Source organism: Larimichthys crocea, chromosome III (assembly GCF_000972845.2).
Source record: "Larimichthys crocea isolate SSNF chromosome III, L_crocea_2.0, whole genome shotgun sequence".
Lineage (NCBI taxonomy): Eukaryota > Metazoa > Chordata > Actinopteri > Sciaenidae > Larimichthys > Larimichthys crocea.
Genome location: NC_040013.1, coordinates 31,410,784 through 31,428,418, shown reverse-complemented (window position 1 = coordinate 31,428,418; position 17,635 = coordinate 31,410,784). Strand labels below are relative to the sequence as shown.

The 17,635-nt window shown below is 38.4% G+C and overlaps 1 protein-coding gene across 5 annotated transcripts in view; it reads right to left on the bottom strand.

Moving 5' to 3' along the window:
- Positions 1–17,635, bottom strand: part of grid2 (glutamate receptor, ionotropic, delta 2) — a 420,953-nt gene that overhangs the window by 55,696 nt on the left and 347,622 nt on the right. For all 5 annotated transcript variants that reach the window (XR_003462339.1, XR_003462340.1, XM_010731260.3 and 2 more), the window contains exons 12-13: positions 6,353–6,491; positions 1,020–1,215 (exon numbers count right to left, since the gene is read on the bottom strand). Coding sequence is in view for 3 of the 5 variants with exons in the window: in XM_010731260.3 (XP_010729562.1) it covers positions 1,020–1,215; positions 6,353–6,491 (335 nt within the window). In the remaining 2 variants the exon portion in view is untranslated. The remainder of the gene's footprint in view (positions 1–1,019; positions 1,216–6,352; positions 6,492–17,635) is intronic.

The window sequence follows — 17,635 nt, the reverse complement described above, 5'->3', positions numbered from 1 at the left end:
ATAAAACATAACTTTGACCTAAAACGTTTTATTTTTATTTTGTAATTTTGGCACAAAAAAAAGAAAGAAAACTATTTCTTTTTGTATTTTAAGGGTATAAACACATTAAGACCTGAACAAATAAATATGCTGGGTGTCTCTATTGGAGGAGACATTTTGACCTTTTTTAAAAAAAATGTATTTATTTGATAGAGACAGCTGAAGAGTGACAGGAATGTGGGGGGAGAGAGACAGGGAATGACATGTGGGAAGGAGCCACAGGTCGGATTCGAACCCTGGGCTGCCACGGCAAGGAATGAGCCTTTGTACATGGAGCAGATGCTCTACCAACTGAGCTAAACACCCCTGGAAGAGACATTTTGAATCTCATTTTTGGTATCATTACATCACATATAATGGTTAAATTATTTGCGCAAAGCGGTGTGATGTTATTTACCAGTTGCCCCTGTTACCCAGTGACAACAGCACTTACACACAGTATGCTGTGTCTTTGTCACATCACTTGTTTTATGATTGGTTTGGACATTTACCATCATGCTGGGCAGCGATGCTCTATAGTGAAATTGCTCTCTGCAAGAGCAAAGACACAGGATTAATCTTATATTGTGAGACCAATCTGGTTTTCAGGGCTAATGTCCCCTTATACTATCACATATGTTTATATCAAGTAAGCAGTAAATGTTAATATTTAAGAATTCCGATTTGATCCCCTAACCCCTGCTCTCTCACAAGAGGATTGATATGATGTGTGAACGATATGTTAACTGTAACTTCATTGTGAAAGATGTTTGATACTGTAGATGTGTTATAAAGTCTCAGTACAAGTTAGATTACAAACTGTAAACTCAGAAACTGATATCAGTGTGTTCTTCAGGTTGATTTCACAACACAACAAACTCTAATGTGTTCTGAAAAATGACTCACACTGGAGTCACTGCTGAACTAACTACAGTGACTTTACATGTGTCAATGGTCTTTGGCTTGGAACTGACAACTAATTAAAAAAGGAATAGACTTACCTTGCGAATGCCTTCTTTGGACTCCTCAACGTTATTATCTCCTCCTCCAGTGCGGTTGATCATCCGCCACATTTGGGAGTACATGGGGTCTCTCTCAAAGGGATTCATAGCCTTGGAGCGCACTTGATCATATACTGCAGAGTCCAACACTGTACCATATGGCAACTCTGTCTGCTTGGATAAGTCCTGGAGAGACCTGGAGAGTGACAAATGGTGATAAGAGTTAGTATTTACCTTGTTTGCAGCCATCCATTTATTGTAAACACCATGCAGACTCTGCCTGAACGGTCAGCTTCACATCACACAGTGGCGCTCAGTTCCTCCCCTGGGTATTACTGTTGTAGAGATCCTGCAGTCACCTTTGAGCTGCTCATTGGTGGCTGTAGTTGTAGCAACAGTGGATGTATAAATGCCTTGTTTTCAAGCAAACTACACAGCTATCTCATCTACTTCAATGGTGGCACTTTCTTACATGGCTTTAGAATGAATAACCTGTCCAACAATGTCAATAAATGAAGAGCTGATGCTTCTGTACAATGCCTATCCATGGTAATGAAACAATAGTACACTCTACGTATAAAAAAAACAAAAAAATAAAGCCTGACTGTCTTGGTAACTACCAGTGATTGCTGCCTAGGTCTATGCATTGAAGCATTCATGAAGTGGCCAGCTGTACAGCTGTTCACATTATCTCTTCTATTATAAATGAGTGTTATGGATCTAAGCCCTCCATGGGCCAACAGTGGGAGTTGGCAGCAACATGTAACTGACATGGAATAAAAATAGAAAAATGGGGATTGGCCATGACCAACTAATGTGAGAAGAATGTGTGAGGAAAGCAGATAACACTCTGTTCACAGTGCTGAGCCAAATGTCTAACTGCACACAACTGATACATACAGGAGAAGACAAAAGCACAAGTCAGTCTGTCTTGAAACATTTTTTTTCTTCTTTGTCTCTCTCCTTTTCTCCTTCGCTCTACCCCTCACCCATAAATTTCCACCTCTGGGGGAATACACATGCTATTGTTAATTATAACGCAACAGTGCTTGGGTTGCCTCTCAAAGAGTTTGGCCGCCGAGAAATGTAATGGAGAACCATTACAGGAACTAATTACTGTTTGTTTGTTAAATGGCTGCTACGTACCACCCATGAATTTGAGAGAGACACATTTATGAAACAAAACATGTACACAAAAACACTCAACATGTCCCACTTAATGAAGAACAAGTGTGCAGTATGGCACTTCATAAATTCAACTGTAATACACCCACAAAGCAGTTTTAACAATGGGTGCAAAATATAAGTAGGTGCTGTTTGCTTAATTACAAGTCTGTTTGCTCAGATAAAAACACATGCCAACATGGACACACACATACAAAATGATATTCAGACTTTTATGGAAGGTCACAGCACTTGTGGTTGCCCTTACTCCCTCTCGTGCTCTCCTTAACTATCTCTCTGACTCGCTCTGAAAAAAAGCGGCTTTGAAGATTTTAATGAACTTTGCTGTGAACATGAATCTTTTATTGCCGTCAATTAATCTTTGGCCCTAATAATCTCCCCTCCCCACCACTCCCCTGTGAATACATACGCCTGTCAGCACACTCGTTATGAATCGGTTTCACTGGGTAGTAACTCTGAGTTTGCTATTTGATGGTGTGTGCAAATGTAGGAGACAGAGAGAGGGAGAAATATGTTTATATTTTCCTGTGAGAAAAAAAAAATCAAGATTATAATGATTATATTATTATTATTAGTGATTTCATTAGCTCTAATAAGAGACCAGTTTTTGCTATGGCTACAAGAACACTAGTGTGATGTTTGCCTCATATGACCTACTGGGTATCTGTAGAAGTGTGGAGACTTTGCCTTTCTAATTTAAAGAAGGGAACCATAAAGAAAGAGTGGACAAAACAAAGAGAGGTACTTACAATAATTCGTTTTAATCAAAACATATTAAATAGTCTGGATTTTAATTAAAAAACAATGACACTGTCTGTCTCCTGATTTATTACTGTGTGTGTGTGTGTGTGTGTGTGTGTGTGTGTGTGTGTGTGTGTGTTTTGTCTTATGGAGATGGAGAACTTAATTGTGTTTTTGGGATGTTTTGTGTGAATCTAATGTGTGTGTATGTGTGTGTATCTTTGTGTACACAATTGCCTTGTGTCTGTGTGTGCTAGCTCATTTTGCAACCAATTATATCCCCCCCTCAGCAGCTCAGTGAGCAAGCAAATGGAGTGAACAGCAGCTGAATGTATCCTGTGAGTGTATACAGTATGTATGCGTGTGTGTGTGTGTGTATTTATGTGTGGTGTGTGTGTGTGTGCGTGCGTGTGTGTATCCTTGCTTCTACACCTGTGGTCATCTTCCCAGCAAGCTACTGGTGACAAAATGCTTTAACCAAACATTGTGAAGCTAAATTGCTGGGTAAACTTTAAGCGGGAATATTGCAACTTGGTTAGGTTTCATTTATTTTCTGTTTTGCTGGAATGACTGAGGTTGTCACCTCGGGTGTTACAAATAGGTTAATAGAAATGTTTCTATATTCTATAGGGGAATTAATCTGGGTAAAGGCATAGAGCTTTGATTAGTTCATTAACTTTTTAAGAAATGACGGTTAAAGCACTGCAGACAGCTGTGCAACCTTGAACAACTGTGTGTACTTCTTTTTTATAACAACAATATGGTTTTATATACATTTTATTTTGTGTTATTGGTAAATATTATTTGCAAATATGTTTGGAACATACATATTGATGATTTTTGTGTATGTATCATATAATTATAATGTAATAAATAAGGATTTAGGTATTTGTAATATGAATTATTATTGTTTTCTTCATCATATTGTTTGTCACCCCAAAGAAATGTGATATGTGTTGCTATAAATAATTATCCATCCAATTTGTGTTTATTCTGTGAACGTGTACGTCATTATTGGGTTAATTGCTGCTACAATAACCTGAGTGAAAAAAATGACAGTGCTGTTACAATCCTTTTCACACAAAAAGAGAATGATGATGTGTCATGATATGTCATATTTTCACTTCATGTGTAGACTTCACATCCCTTTAGAAAGACTCATGTGACCTTAAATAACCCAATGGAGCTGGTTCCAGTTTGACCGATAGGACCATTAGGGTGTCTTGGCTAACCACTGGAAAGCAACGGACATGTGTGCGCACATACAGAGCAGCCACATGCTATAATGTTGAAATACACACATAAGCACACCTGATGGACCCTATTGGCAATCCTTAGACACCATAAAATATGGGTGATATTGGGCCAGAAAATGAATATTTTTCAATATTACAATATTTCCATCCTGAAGACCCACTCCATCTATTTCCTCTCTCAACAGGTGGCTCTTCTTTTTTTATTTTTTACCATTCCAAAATCCATTTCTCAATCTCACTCATCGTCAAACCTCTTTGCTTTTCCATACTTCTTTCCAGTCTTTTCCTACCCCCTAACCTCTGCCTCTCTCCTCCCCTTTTACTTCTTAATCCATCATCCTTTCCTCCACACACTTCCTCTCTTCATTTCCACTTTATAATGTTTATGCCGTTTTGTCTCACTCTTTGTATCTTGCTCTCTCGCTCCCTCTATTTGCCACTCTCTGCTGCCATCCCTCACTGTTTTCCTAAAGGATTCACACTGAAATTGAGGGAAAACATCCAAGCGTGAAATAGTCCAGAGAGGGTTCTGAACGCTCACTTGTTATTTCATTTCCAGGATGAAACAAGGGCATTAATACTTAAAAACCCTGTCTGTCCTGACGGCTCACTGAGACAGCGATGCCTCCATCCTTCCCTGGCCTTCTCTTCCTTTCCTGTTGGTTTGCTTGCTTGCTCTTTACCATACTCAACTTAATTCTCTCTCTCAATCAATCACTCACTCACTCACAAATAGTCACTCACTCCGTCTAACATATTAATCAAGTATTTATCATATAAAACTGCACACAAATCATAACTATTTTTCTCCTCATTTGTTTACTCTCTTAATTACTCCATGAAGGTATTATGCTTTATGATTTCTCTCAGTTTATTTTGGGTGTGTTTCCTCTCACCACTCACCCCACAACCCGTCCCAAGGCCATGCGGGTGCTGCTGTTCAGGGGATAATTATGCCACTAATGACCCCAGAAGAGTCAACACATGAAAGATAATGCATTAAAATTTATGGAAATCCTTAATTAGCTCAATGGATGCTGAATGAGGCGGTAAACTGAGAGGCACTCATTAATGACAGCAAATTCATGGGGAAAAAAAAACAAGAAAAGAAACACAAAAGAAAATTAGAGAAGTGATTCTTTCTAAACATCTTCCAAGGGACTACACAGAGGGACTTGGACTAAAGGAAAAGAAAAAAACAGGAAGCAAGAGTGCAGACAAAAGTAAAGGGAAAAAAGAAGGAAGTCTGCCAACAACATAAAAAGAGATGTAGAGAGAACGAAGGAAAGACAAACTGACATAAACAAATTAAGAGACAGATAGTGGTGAGATTTAGAGAAATAAATGTTGTTTATTCCAAAGCCAAGCGCAATTAACTGTGGCACTGCCGGGCATAGCGGATGCTTCGGCGTGCTGATTAGTCCAATGAGAGATGAGCGTTTCCTAGTGCCACCAGGAGAGAAGCCGGCAAACATATTATCACAAGGATAGATAAACAGAGGGCAGAGAGCTTAGGGAAATAATGTGTGCGTTAGTGTGTGGGTATGTGTGGGTGTGTGTGCATGTGGGAAAGCAAAATGAGAGTAGAAGGCATTGCCAATTGCCTCGATACATTCTGCCCCCAACCTGAGAGCAACATGCAAAAAAACACTCATCTTACTTTCTTACACATCGTGTCTAATTCCCTATCTCTCTATCTCCTGATCTTTCCAATCTTCATCACTGGATATACACACATAAAAACACAGACACACACACACACACACAGAGTGAAAGATCCAAACATGAGGCAGGAAATTACTGTTCTATGATGGGGTAAAGAAGAAGGGGAGGGGAGAAAGGATGGAAAGAAGGGAAGGAAAGGATAGAGAAGAATGTGTGTGCGTCTCTGTGTGTACAGGTATGTACATGTGTGCATAATTGCATAAATATATTTTTGTGTCCTGGGCTTACAACAGTGCTTGGGTTTGCATTATGCAGCTAGTACATCTGTGTAGAAGTGATGTGCAGCTTTAAGCTACAGCTAAATATGAAACATATTGGTGATATGTTATAGTTAATGGACGTCAGTTCTTGTATTACATTACCAGTTACATTAAAGACAGCATGGTTACCACTCATAACAGAGGGCAAAATTAGTCGGGTACTTACTGTATGGAGTTCTCTATGCGTGTGATGGTGAGGAAGGCTGCTAGATTGGCAGTATACGAGGAGATGACAATAAGAGCGAACATCCACCAAACGCCCATCATCATCCTGGTAGCTAGAGTTGTGTAGGGCACCTCTCCACCTAGACACAGAAACAGATGAAAGTTAAACACACAGTAACAAGAAAAAAAAAAGGTGTAACATCGACGTCTCTTTGGTGCATGAGGAAAAAGCTGTTGAAACAGCAAAGCACATCCTGAAAGATTATGTCTGGATTAACAGATCTGATCTGATGCTTTGGCACAGATCTGATCTTCATATTGTGGCATAAAGTGGGAGCAACGGCAGAGAATTGCATCTATGCTCTTTTAAAAAGACATCAAAAGAACAAGTCTTTGCTTCGTCTGTGAGAAATAATCATTTTCATGTATTGAGTTAAAGGTGGCCTGTGCAGACTATCTTTAACTGGCTGGAAATGTCTTAATGTACAATAAGTCTCAAAACACCAGCAGGCTATAACTGTTTGGGACACAAGTTAAAAAATGACTGCTATTGCAATAAATTACTGTCTTTAAGCATGATCAATCTGTACAGAAAGTGTAAATGCTTGTCAGGCCTTCGCATTAGGATTTAATGCTGGTTGGAGCACATTACAATGAAAAGTGGCTTGTCCGTCTTTGAATATAAAACCTCTTTATTCCTGTCTTGTGATATAAACAGCTTTTGTGGCCTTGTCCTCTGAAGTCTTCTTGTGCTACAGTAAAAAAGCTAACTGCCTCGGATTTCTGTGAGCTTCAAAAATGTCTATCACTGTAACCCTGGCCCTCAGAAAACATGATCTGTTTATTTGTGCATTAACCAGAAAAGAAAATAGCACACATTCGTCTTCGGCTTTTCTATTACGCTTAGGTAGATTGTGGGCTAGCCTTTATATTCATTTACACACACACACACACACACATATATTTATGCAAGCTTACTGCCAATCATGCAAACACACATTTAGTTATGCATACGTAATATACACACGTAATGGGTGCACAGGGCAATGATTGATTTGCAGCCAGTGAGCTCATCCTCACTGTCTTCATTGAAGCCTGTTAGAAATTAGCCTCATTCATCCTCGTGGCAGGGGATTGCTGCTACGTCGACTCAGACCAACAGACGCTCTCGCTCGTTCCCACTTCCTCCTGCCCAGACTCAATAATATATATGACACCCACATAATCCCATGTTCCCTTTATCTCGCACCCCTTCCTCTTTCTCCACTGCATTCTTGCTTTTTCCATCTTCCTTTCAGGCTTTTCCTGCATCGCTTATAGCTTTTGATTTCATTCAAATTTGTTATCATCTTCCTCTCTCTCTCTCTCTCTCTCTCTCTCTCTCTCTCTCTGTGGGTTTACTTTCTCTGGCAATACATTTGCTGTTGACATCAGGTTTTACTGTACCACAAGCCCGAAGGCAGAATAATGTCTATTACTGCACTCTATATTCAGTTCAAATAATCCCTGTGCATGTTTGCCTGTGTCTTACTCTCCCATATGTCTGTCATTTTATGCTGCATGCCTTCAAGCACAACTGTATGGCATTTTGATTTCTATTGTATGTTTTAAAAACGTGTTGATCTTTTATGGTTATTTGAGGATTTTCCCTGCAGAGTCACATGTGGTTATGAAATGATTATTTTCCTTTCCTTTCATTTATTCTGTCGGGTATTCTAATTGAGACTGACATCTCTTTCTGAGTTTTCAGGCATTTTTTTTTAGCAAAGAAAATCTAGAAAGCACGCTTAGCAATTATAATATAATAAATATGTAAATAATAGTTTTGGTAAAGTTCATGCAATTAGCTATTCATGACAATTTAATGCAGATTTGCCAATGAGAAGACTAATTGAATCTTTTCCAAGGATGAAGGCAACCAGCAGGCACAGATGCTTTTTCTCATGACACGAGCTGCCAAAAATGTCCAAATATATGCCAAACTGTGACTGCAGTATCTTGGACTTCAATAGCTTCTAAAACATGACCTTTGTGAATCATTCCACCCGCAGAAGGTATTTTGGGACTTTGGGTTTTATACTGCCAATATCCATGGAGGACTGATTTAGTCACCAGAAGAAAAAAAAAACCTATTGTCAAGTCTCAGAACTATTCTCATGATGATTTCTGGCTGCACAAGTGACTTTTATAAAATATTTAATACAGCTGGGGAAATGACTCTGCTGAGTTCTGACATCTGAACGTCCCAAAATTTAAAGGTGGGCACTTTTGTCATGTTCTTTTAGAGGTTTTATAGTTCTCTCTGTCTCTGGACAATGTCTAAATATGTTATGCGTGGAGTGGTAACATCTTTGTAAGAAATTGTATAAACTTGGATTTCTAAAGCCAAATAAATAACTGAACATTGTGGTTGGGTTGAAGAGGCCTTTAACATGATTTATTTGGAGACTGGTCTGGCATTGATGTCTCTTTTTTCTCTTCCAGTTTACTATCGACTGAAACCAGCTCTTAAAATATTGCTAAACTAGTATAGTGTACGATTATCGATGTTCCTGTCATGCTGTGAATGTCAATCTCTTGCTCATGTTAGTGAAGATATACAGAGCATACAGAGGTTTATAGCGCAATAGCTACTGTTGGCCATTTACGTGAGCCATAGTCACCATGACAAAAAGCCTGAATCCTCATGAGGAAAGCTATAACATTGCAGCGCAGCGCTAAGAGGGTATGGTTTATCATTGTGTAATTTGCTTTGAAGATAGGCAGTGACTGAAAAATACAAATTATTTGTTGTTCATTTATTTATCTTCCTTTTGTCAAATCCAGGACATGAAATACACATGTACCAACAGTCATACATCACTGATCTACTAAAACCATTGTATAAACCGGGTACCGTGTGATCAATCCATCTCTTGTACTTGTACAGTATTACATCGATGGAAGCATCCTTCATACTGTGCACTATCAAAACCATCTTTCATATAGGGGAATACACCCAGATGGATGATACCATTGAGGAAGAATGCAGACAGTAAGCGAATCCTTCAAGTTGCTGAGCAATTTTGTCATGTCGATGTGTACCAGATGTAACTTTGTCTGGATATCATATGTATCTTTTCCAAAAAATATCTTTTCCCAGATGGACATGCATGTTCTGTATTCAAAGTCTATGACTAAGCACCCTTTGAAAGGCTATGCTGCTGCTTGAACACAACCTCTGTATCGTCTAAACCCACAATATGTTTTCAAGGCATAGAGAGTGACCTTCCCTCAAAGAACATAAGTTTAGGATACACACAGAAATCTGATTTGTTGTTAGTGATGACCACTAAAGGGGGTCAGGTTAACTTGTCCAATACAGAAACTGTATTGCTCCCATGGCTGTGAGTCCGAATGCACTGTTAGAATAATCTTCTGTCCGAGTCTAACCAGGACTACTAAGGGAAGCTATACAGTGACTCTTCTGTGTGAGACATAGAATAAAGGAGCTTCGCTTCAAGGCACCTTTCAAGCTTTCCTATGGTTGCAAAACTCCCATCAAAGGTAAGTGAGTGTATGGGTCTCCGTTTGTATGTGTGTATGTTTATGAATTCTTGAGGAGGTATAGCTACTGTAGCATGAAGCAGCTTTTGTGGATGCAGGCTCGTCAGCTTCAGAGACACCCTATTGTGTCCCCTCAATATAGCTGTCTATTCTTATCCCGATGTCTCTCCTATCTCCCCTCTCATTCTCTGCTGTATGTCCCTGTAGCTGCAGGCAAACAGGACTATTTCTTTTTATTCCACTCAAAATGTGGAATAAAAAAATCACAAAAAATAATCTAAATTACATGTTCTCTGCAGATAAATGATGTATAAATCATGTTGTTGTGTTCAATGTTTTTAATGTATTTTCCTTGACTTCCAAGTCTCTATTGGTCTTCATCTGTTTCAGTATTGTTAGCAGGCCCAAATTGCTGGCTTACTTCCCGTCTATCTTCTTTGACTGAATGAGTGACTGGATTGCTGGATGTCTACATAATTGATTGGTTAATTAGATAGCTTGCTGGCTGGCTACCTGCTCCCTTGGCTGTGCGAGTGACTGACTGATCGACTTTCTACACTGCTGGCCTCTGAGCTGGCCAGCAAATCTGCTCTTTCATCCTGTGGCTCATGGCTCTCCTTTTTTCTACTGCCTTCTCTCATGTCCCACCTCTTCCAATTCCATGATCCCATTTTCTCATTGACTGAACAGATGAACAACTGACTGACTATATAACTCTCTTTATTTTTTCTGATAGTGACCTGCCCTTCTTTCTTTTAACAGTAATCATTACTGTCCTTATTTCAGGCATATTGCTAAGTCTTTAATATATTTTCTGAGTAATGCTGTGTGTGACATAAATATAGTTACATAAAATCTGACAACTTCCCCATACTATGACATAAGCAACTCCCACTCCAGGCTGAAGTTTGGCTATTAATTATATTTATAATCCTCTCTGTCTTTAATAAAAGATTCTCTCAGACATACTCTAAATCTCTGCTTTTTTTTTCTCATCTCCTTTCCTTTCGGCGCATTTAGCTAAATGACTGAGCAGGGGACGTATTTACGAAGTATTTTCTTGATGCATAAAATGTCACAATAGATGTGTCATATGGAAATCATGTCTTTAGCAGTAATGACATTTTTAACATGTTCCTCTGATGACTTCCTGCTTCTTCAGAGAAAGTGTTGTTTGTACATCCTCCTGGCATTTCAGAGAATACTGCAGTGCATACCACTTTGGGTATAAATGCTCGTGACCGATGTGTCATCTACAGAGGCCCACGCCACAGTGTCGCGCACAAGCATAAACAAAGCTTAAAAAGCCTGTTCACGCATATTTCCTTTGAAAGAGCAATGGCTAATGGGAAAAATCCAGCACTGAACCGACCAATGGTAACTTCATCACTTAGTCAGGGACAGACTTTTGGGTTTATAGGGAGAAATTTGACATCTCCTTCAGGAAAACATCCACAGATGGCAGTATAAACGAGACAAAGTTAGAAGAAGTGGCTGGACAAATTGGTGATAAGGAGCTCTGTTACTTTGCATGGCATATAGACAACGGCCTCTATATTCTTCACTTTACGCTATCAACACAAACAAACACCTTCAGTCACTAGTATATCATGCCGAAGTGTGGTGAGAGGTGCTTGAGCTTGTGCAGGCTTCTGGCTCTGTTATCTCATCCTATAAAAACATCGGCAGCAACATGTTTGAATAATCAATTTCCCTCTCTATCTGCTTTTTCCTTTCTACAACTTTAGACAGTGAGAAAGATTCACAATGTCTGTCCACGGGACTTTGGATCCACTTCTATCAAAATCACCATCACTTTTTAAAATCTACATTCCTGCTGCCAACTACTCTGAGGCTTCTCTTCAAAGTTGCATCATCACTCTCGCTCATTCTTGGATGAAAGTAGACTAGAGCAGTTCATTAGAGCTTTTTAAACGAGGATAGGAGAGTTGGAATATGTTCAGCTGATGTCAGCTCCCACTTGGAATCACTTGCAATCTTGCAACAAAATGATGTAACTTTTATTATTTTCCCTTTTTGCTATAATTTGGACAATTTCATTCTTTCACGGCTCTCAAAAAGTGTCTTAGCTGAAGGGCATTTTGGCAGTGATAGGTACAGAACAAGCAGGTATGTAAAAATCCACTGGAAGGCTACACCACAGTGTTGGTATAGTACTGCAGGAGTAGAAATCGAAAATACATTTAACATTTTTAAATGAATGAAATATCTCAACTCAAAGGTTCTACATGTTCTATTTTAAAAGCTCAATCACAAAAATCACTCATATAGATGCAATATGCTTTGGGTGACATGGAACTATACACTATGTAATGATGAATCATTACCCTCTCAGTCACTGACATTAGTCATCTTACAGTATGTAGTTTTAATAGCTGTACTAATCACAGTGGTGGTTGACCCCTCTGGCTTCTCCAAGAGAATAATGTTGTATACCAGGAGGTTCAAACAAGCAATGCACAAACATAAGGCATTAAAAATGTGTTGCCAAAGGTAGATGATGTGGCTTTTAATGCTAAATTGACATTCTTGAGATATTGAATTTCTGGTCACGCCATGCTGTGTTTTATTATGTCTTATTTATAACTGAAAGATCCACACAAAAGCTGTTACTGACTGTGTAGGCTATAATAAAATTTGAAAACTAAAAAAGGTGACTAAAGCAGAGGTGAATGACAGACTACAGCACTGGTAGAAATCACAGATTATTCTTTAGCTGAATGCAGATTGCTTTCCTTTTCGTGTATTCTTGCTACAGTAGCATTGCATTTGTATTTATATGCCAACCTAAAGCCACAAATTGGATGGAGAGTTGTAAATCGAGGAGTTATATTCATATTGTTCAGCATTCTTCTCCAGATGCCTCATTTTGTGCATGGCACGTACATACCAAAGGGACGGGCAAACAACATTTCATGGTCAGGAAAATACCAACATGTTGTGCTTTCACTTGTCTTTGTGCTGTCAGAAGTCCTTCATGCTGGTATAGTACTGTAAGAATCTTAAATGATTGCAAAATAGAAAACATAACCATAAGGTTTCTAAATCATTTTGACACATTTTACACTTTCTTCTGCTGTCTACATCATCTCACACAGTATACTTTACCAATCATTCAGGCCCTTATATTTTCTTTTAAAACACTGAAGACAACTTGTTTTCATGTCACAGAGTTCAGTGAAGATGTTTTCTCTGAGCTTCAGGTGTTAAAACAAAAATAATAACAGAATAAAACAAATATGTCTAGATTGTCTCTCGAACTCTCGACAAAGAAAGCTCTTCAAACAACAGCGTCTCATCCATCAAAAGTTAAACATGACGGGGTGTCAATTAGCTCAGTTTGTAGAGCATCTGCCCCATGTACGAAGGCTGAGCAGCGGACCAGGGTTCGAATCCGACCTGCAGCCCTTTGCTGCATGTCGTTCCTCATCTCTCTCTCCCCACATTCCTGTCACTCTTCAGCTATCTCTGTCAAAAAATAAAGCTTGAAAAAGGCCCCCAAAAATATCTTTAAAAAACGTTGCATTACTTTGTCCACTTTAAGTGAAAGTGGCACAATCAAAATAGATAGGTTAGAGTTAGTAGAGCCACTTCAAGTAGAGAAAAACATGTCCTTTCAAACCTAAATCAAACTAGTGCACATTATTTGTGCTTTGGCAAATGCCATAATCTCCAATATCTGCAATTATGAGTAATGCAATTGAGACTTTCCGCATCTCCAGGCAGCATACCATGTCTGATTATGATAAAGTGTTTATGCATGGTACTGATTACATGACACTGTTAGTGAAAACAAGGTTCCTTAACTCATTCCAGCTGAGGTTTCTAAAATAAACAGAATAAGAAAATCATCCTAATTGCAGTATTACCACATGAATATCAATGATGTGAAATTTTAGGACTCATGGTACCAGAGAATCTCAAGGGGCCTTGATTGTTGTGAAAACATTTTGGGGCAGTCTGAATAATGTGACAATTAAAGAAATTTGGTTAGTCAATTTTTTTTTTTTGACTCAACAAATTCAGAGGCCTCAAAAGGCAAACAAAATCAAAGCCAAACACACACTCTCAAAAAAAAAACACATAAACATATGTCTATACACAGTTATTCATTTGCTTTGAGTTAAACAAACAGGGACAGCCGGAAACAGGGATGAAAAATTAGCCAGATACAGGAGCCGTTGTTTCCTGCAGGTTTGGCGCACAAAACTATTCAACAAGCCAACTCATCTGCATCGAACACATTCACCACGTTTCTCTGCCTGCCTGCCTGCCTCTCACTTCTTCTCCTGCCTCTCTGCACCTCTCACTCCTCTCCTCCTCTACTCCCCCCATCCTTGTTGACATGCCACAGTTAAAGGTAGCTCCAGATGAGTGCAGCTTTGAAACCAGCCGAGTGGTGGGCACATCCAGGAGGGGTTTTTATATGTATGTGGCTTTCTTGTAAAGCTTCAAATCTCATCAGTGAGCAGGCACCTCCAGTGCCTCAGATTATACCACTGTACTGCCTGATGACTTGCAGGAATATATATATATAGATTTTTTTAACCATCTATTTCTCCTTTAGCACCTCAATCACTCTAGACTGATGGTGTGCCAGTGATTATAAACAACTTGCGAAAAGACATATTACGGTATTGAGGCCATGTTGAAAAGAAGGAAGAAGTGAGAGAAGAGGAAAAGAGATGAGGAGGATGACAGAGCACATGCATCCCTCCTGCCTTCAGCCCTCCAATCTCTCCATTGTACTTATGCCATCTCTAATACCCCTGACTATCAGCCAATGCGAGGAGGGAATTTCCATGTGGTTAGCAATTTTTTTCTTTAAGTGCCACCGTTATAAAGGAACCAGCAGGCCAGTAATGTTATGGATTTAAGTTAAGATGCATGATGTTTATGATTCTGAGATGTGCCTAATAGTATCTCATCCCAGCATGCTGTCCAATTTCCTATCAGAAGACCGTAGTCCACCATCAGAACATGATGATGGTGATATACAATAAACGGCAGAATGGTAAACAAACAATATGTGGAAGATTTATGTTAGATGGTTGAGATTAAGTTAAAGCAAAACTGTAATGAGGAATAATAATGGTATAGTAATGGCAGTACACAGTATGCAGTCCACAGTTCATTCCCTTTTTTTGTTTTCATTTCAGTTTTCAGCAATTAATTATTATATATTTCATTATATATATATATATCCTGTCAACTTAGAAAGTTGATTATTATTATGAGAGTTTTTAGCTCATGTCATTCCTGGCTAATTGCATTTAACGCTCCAGCAGCAAGATGACTTTTTAATAAAGTAAAACTGATTGTTATATGAATGTCATCCAAAATTTTGATTGTGACAGGAGAGGTCTTGATTACAATGAGCATAACAAATCATAATCAGCAACCTGGACTGAAAATGATATCACTTGTCATTTTTATGTTTTTTTTTTTTTTAGGTATTGACATTTCAGGCAGCACTTGGATTTACTGTGTAAGGCTTGTATGAATGCAATGAATACATATCATTTACATTTTTATTTCGTTTTGTTTTTCATACAATATATCTGGTATATATCTGCACCAGATATACTGTAGCTAAAAGATAATTTACATGTTTGGTCCCTGGGCAGCATAGAGCTTGATGCGCAGCGAGGCGAGCGGTTTTGTATGTGCACATAAAGCTCAAATAAAGAGAATAAATCCATATTATTTAGTGTATAATGTATTTCCCTTTAGTACTGAATGTAACATGTTCTTTAGGAGTGTTGGTATTATAGTAATTGCTTCAATAAAGTTATGAATATTAAATGACATATTAATATTTCATACTGGAAACGATTCACCTCTGATGTTGACAAATTGCTCCGGACTATGTTAATACTGACATGCACCACACACACACACACACACACACACACACACACGCACACACACACACACACACACACACACACACACACACACACACACACACACACAGCTGCAATAAAACATGATGATACAATTGAATATACATGCATCTGCATATAAGAGAGCATGTTCATACACAGACATGTGCATAAGATGCCTAGGTTGCATATCAGGTAAAATGTGATATGACTGTGTGCAATTCCATGAAATATGGAGAGCAATAAGAAGAGAAAAGATTCACAATATGACAAAAATCACACGCAAACAGGTTTGGAGACTGTTTGCAATGATTTCAGGAACATATCAATGGAATAGTAATAATGATAAAAAAAGCAGATGTCTTCTGCTCATCATACTACTTTAATTCTAACAATTATTGTGATTTTGTTTTCAGTATGTTTGTACATAAATTATCTTGGAAATTGAAAACAGGAGGAGATCAAAGAGAAGTGAGATGCAATTTGAATGTGGGGAAGGAAAAGGGTCAGAGAGAAACAGCCAAACTGGTCAGGGAGACCAAACCAGAGATAATTTAAATAAGGCCTGTGTGTGTGTGTGTGTGTGTGTGTGTGTGTGTGTGTGTGCATGTGATATCCAAGTGTTTGATCTAGTTGTGTGCCGGGTAAACATGCCACATCATTACTGCAGGACACAAATGTTTTACTTTTCAAAGAACACTTGTTCAATCTGTCAGTCACCTGCTCCCTCGCCCACTGCCAGAAAAGTAATGTGGTGAAAGCAATAGCCAAACTGTGATTCAATCGTACATTAATCAAAACCAGGAAACAGGCAAAGCAATATCAGTGGTTTGAGATCCACTTTCTCTAGATTCAGGAAAAAAAAAGGATCAGCAAAGTCAAATCAAAATCCTGAAACATGTACTGAAGATAAAAATCAAAAAGACTAAATACCATCAAAACTATTACAAACTAAATAAAACAGTCCCATTATATGTTCACGGAGTGATTCATTATTTCATAGAAAGATAAAAGTTACAATTCTACTCCATTGTGAATTTTTTTGGCAATTGAATTTGGAACAAAAATGTATTGTTTCATTGCAGAATTTAATTCATATGTAATACATCATAATTATATTTTTTTCATTAAAAGGTAATAAACAAAAATGTGTTATTCAACACCTTTTGCTCTTTTCACAACCACAACAGTTTACTTGGAAGAATTAATATGAAGCCACAGCAGACTATATTTTGACAAATACCACGTATTGTAGAGCAGTAAACTGTTTTGCTATATTAAGATGGGCAGAGGTAAACAAAGTGCTCCAGTCTATTCTGAGGAATGACTTACAACCTGCCGTCACACTGCACTTAAGAGACCATCAGGGACCAAGTTTCATTCTGGATTTTCAGTGTAATGTCCTTAACTCTATTTGCAGAGTTGACATGTTCAGAACAGGACTTAAGTTAAAAACCCATGAGAGTTCAATGTGTGTAATACGAATATGAGTTTCAATATGAGTTCAACTGGGAAAGAAGATATTCAAATTGTACAAAATCACCCTTAGGGAGGACGCTGAAATGGGGTTCTGTACTCACTGCGGTTAGCTCGTGGAAGTCGGCTCAATTTCACAAAAAGGGAGCAAATTAAAAGATTGAAATGCAAATGATTCGACACTTAGCTGTGCTCCAGAGCGTGCTCCCCATGCAGATATCAGCTATGGCTGCATATGTGCAAAATAGAGAAAGGCTCTTTGTGCTTAGGTCTACATATTATACTGTATATACATATATGCGTGTGTGTGTGTGTGCATGTGTGTATAAAAAAACTGATAAAAGTTTACATTATTT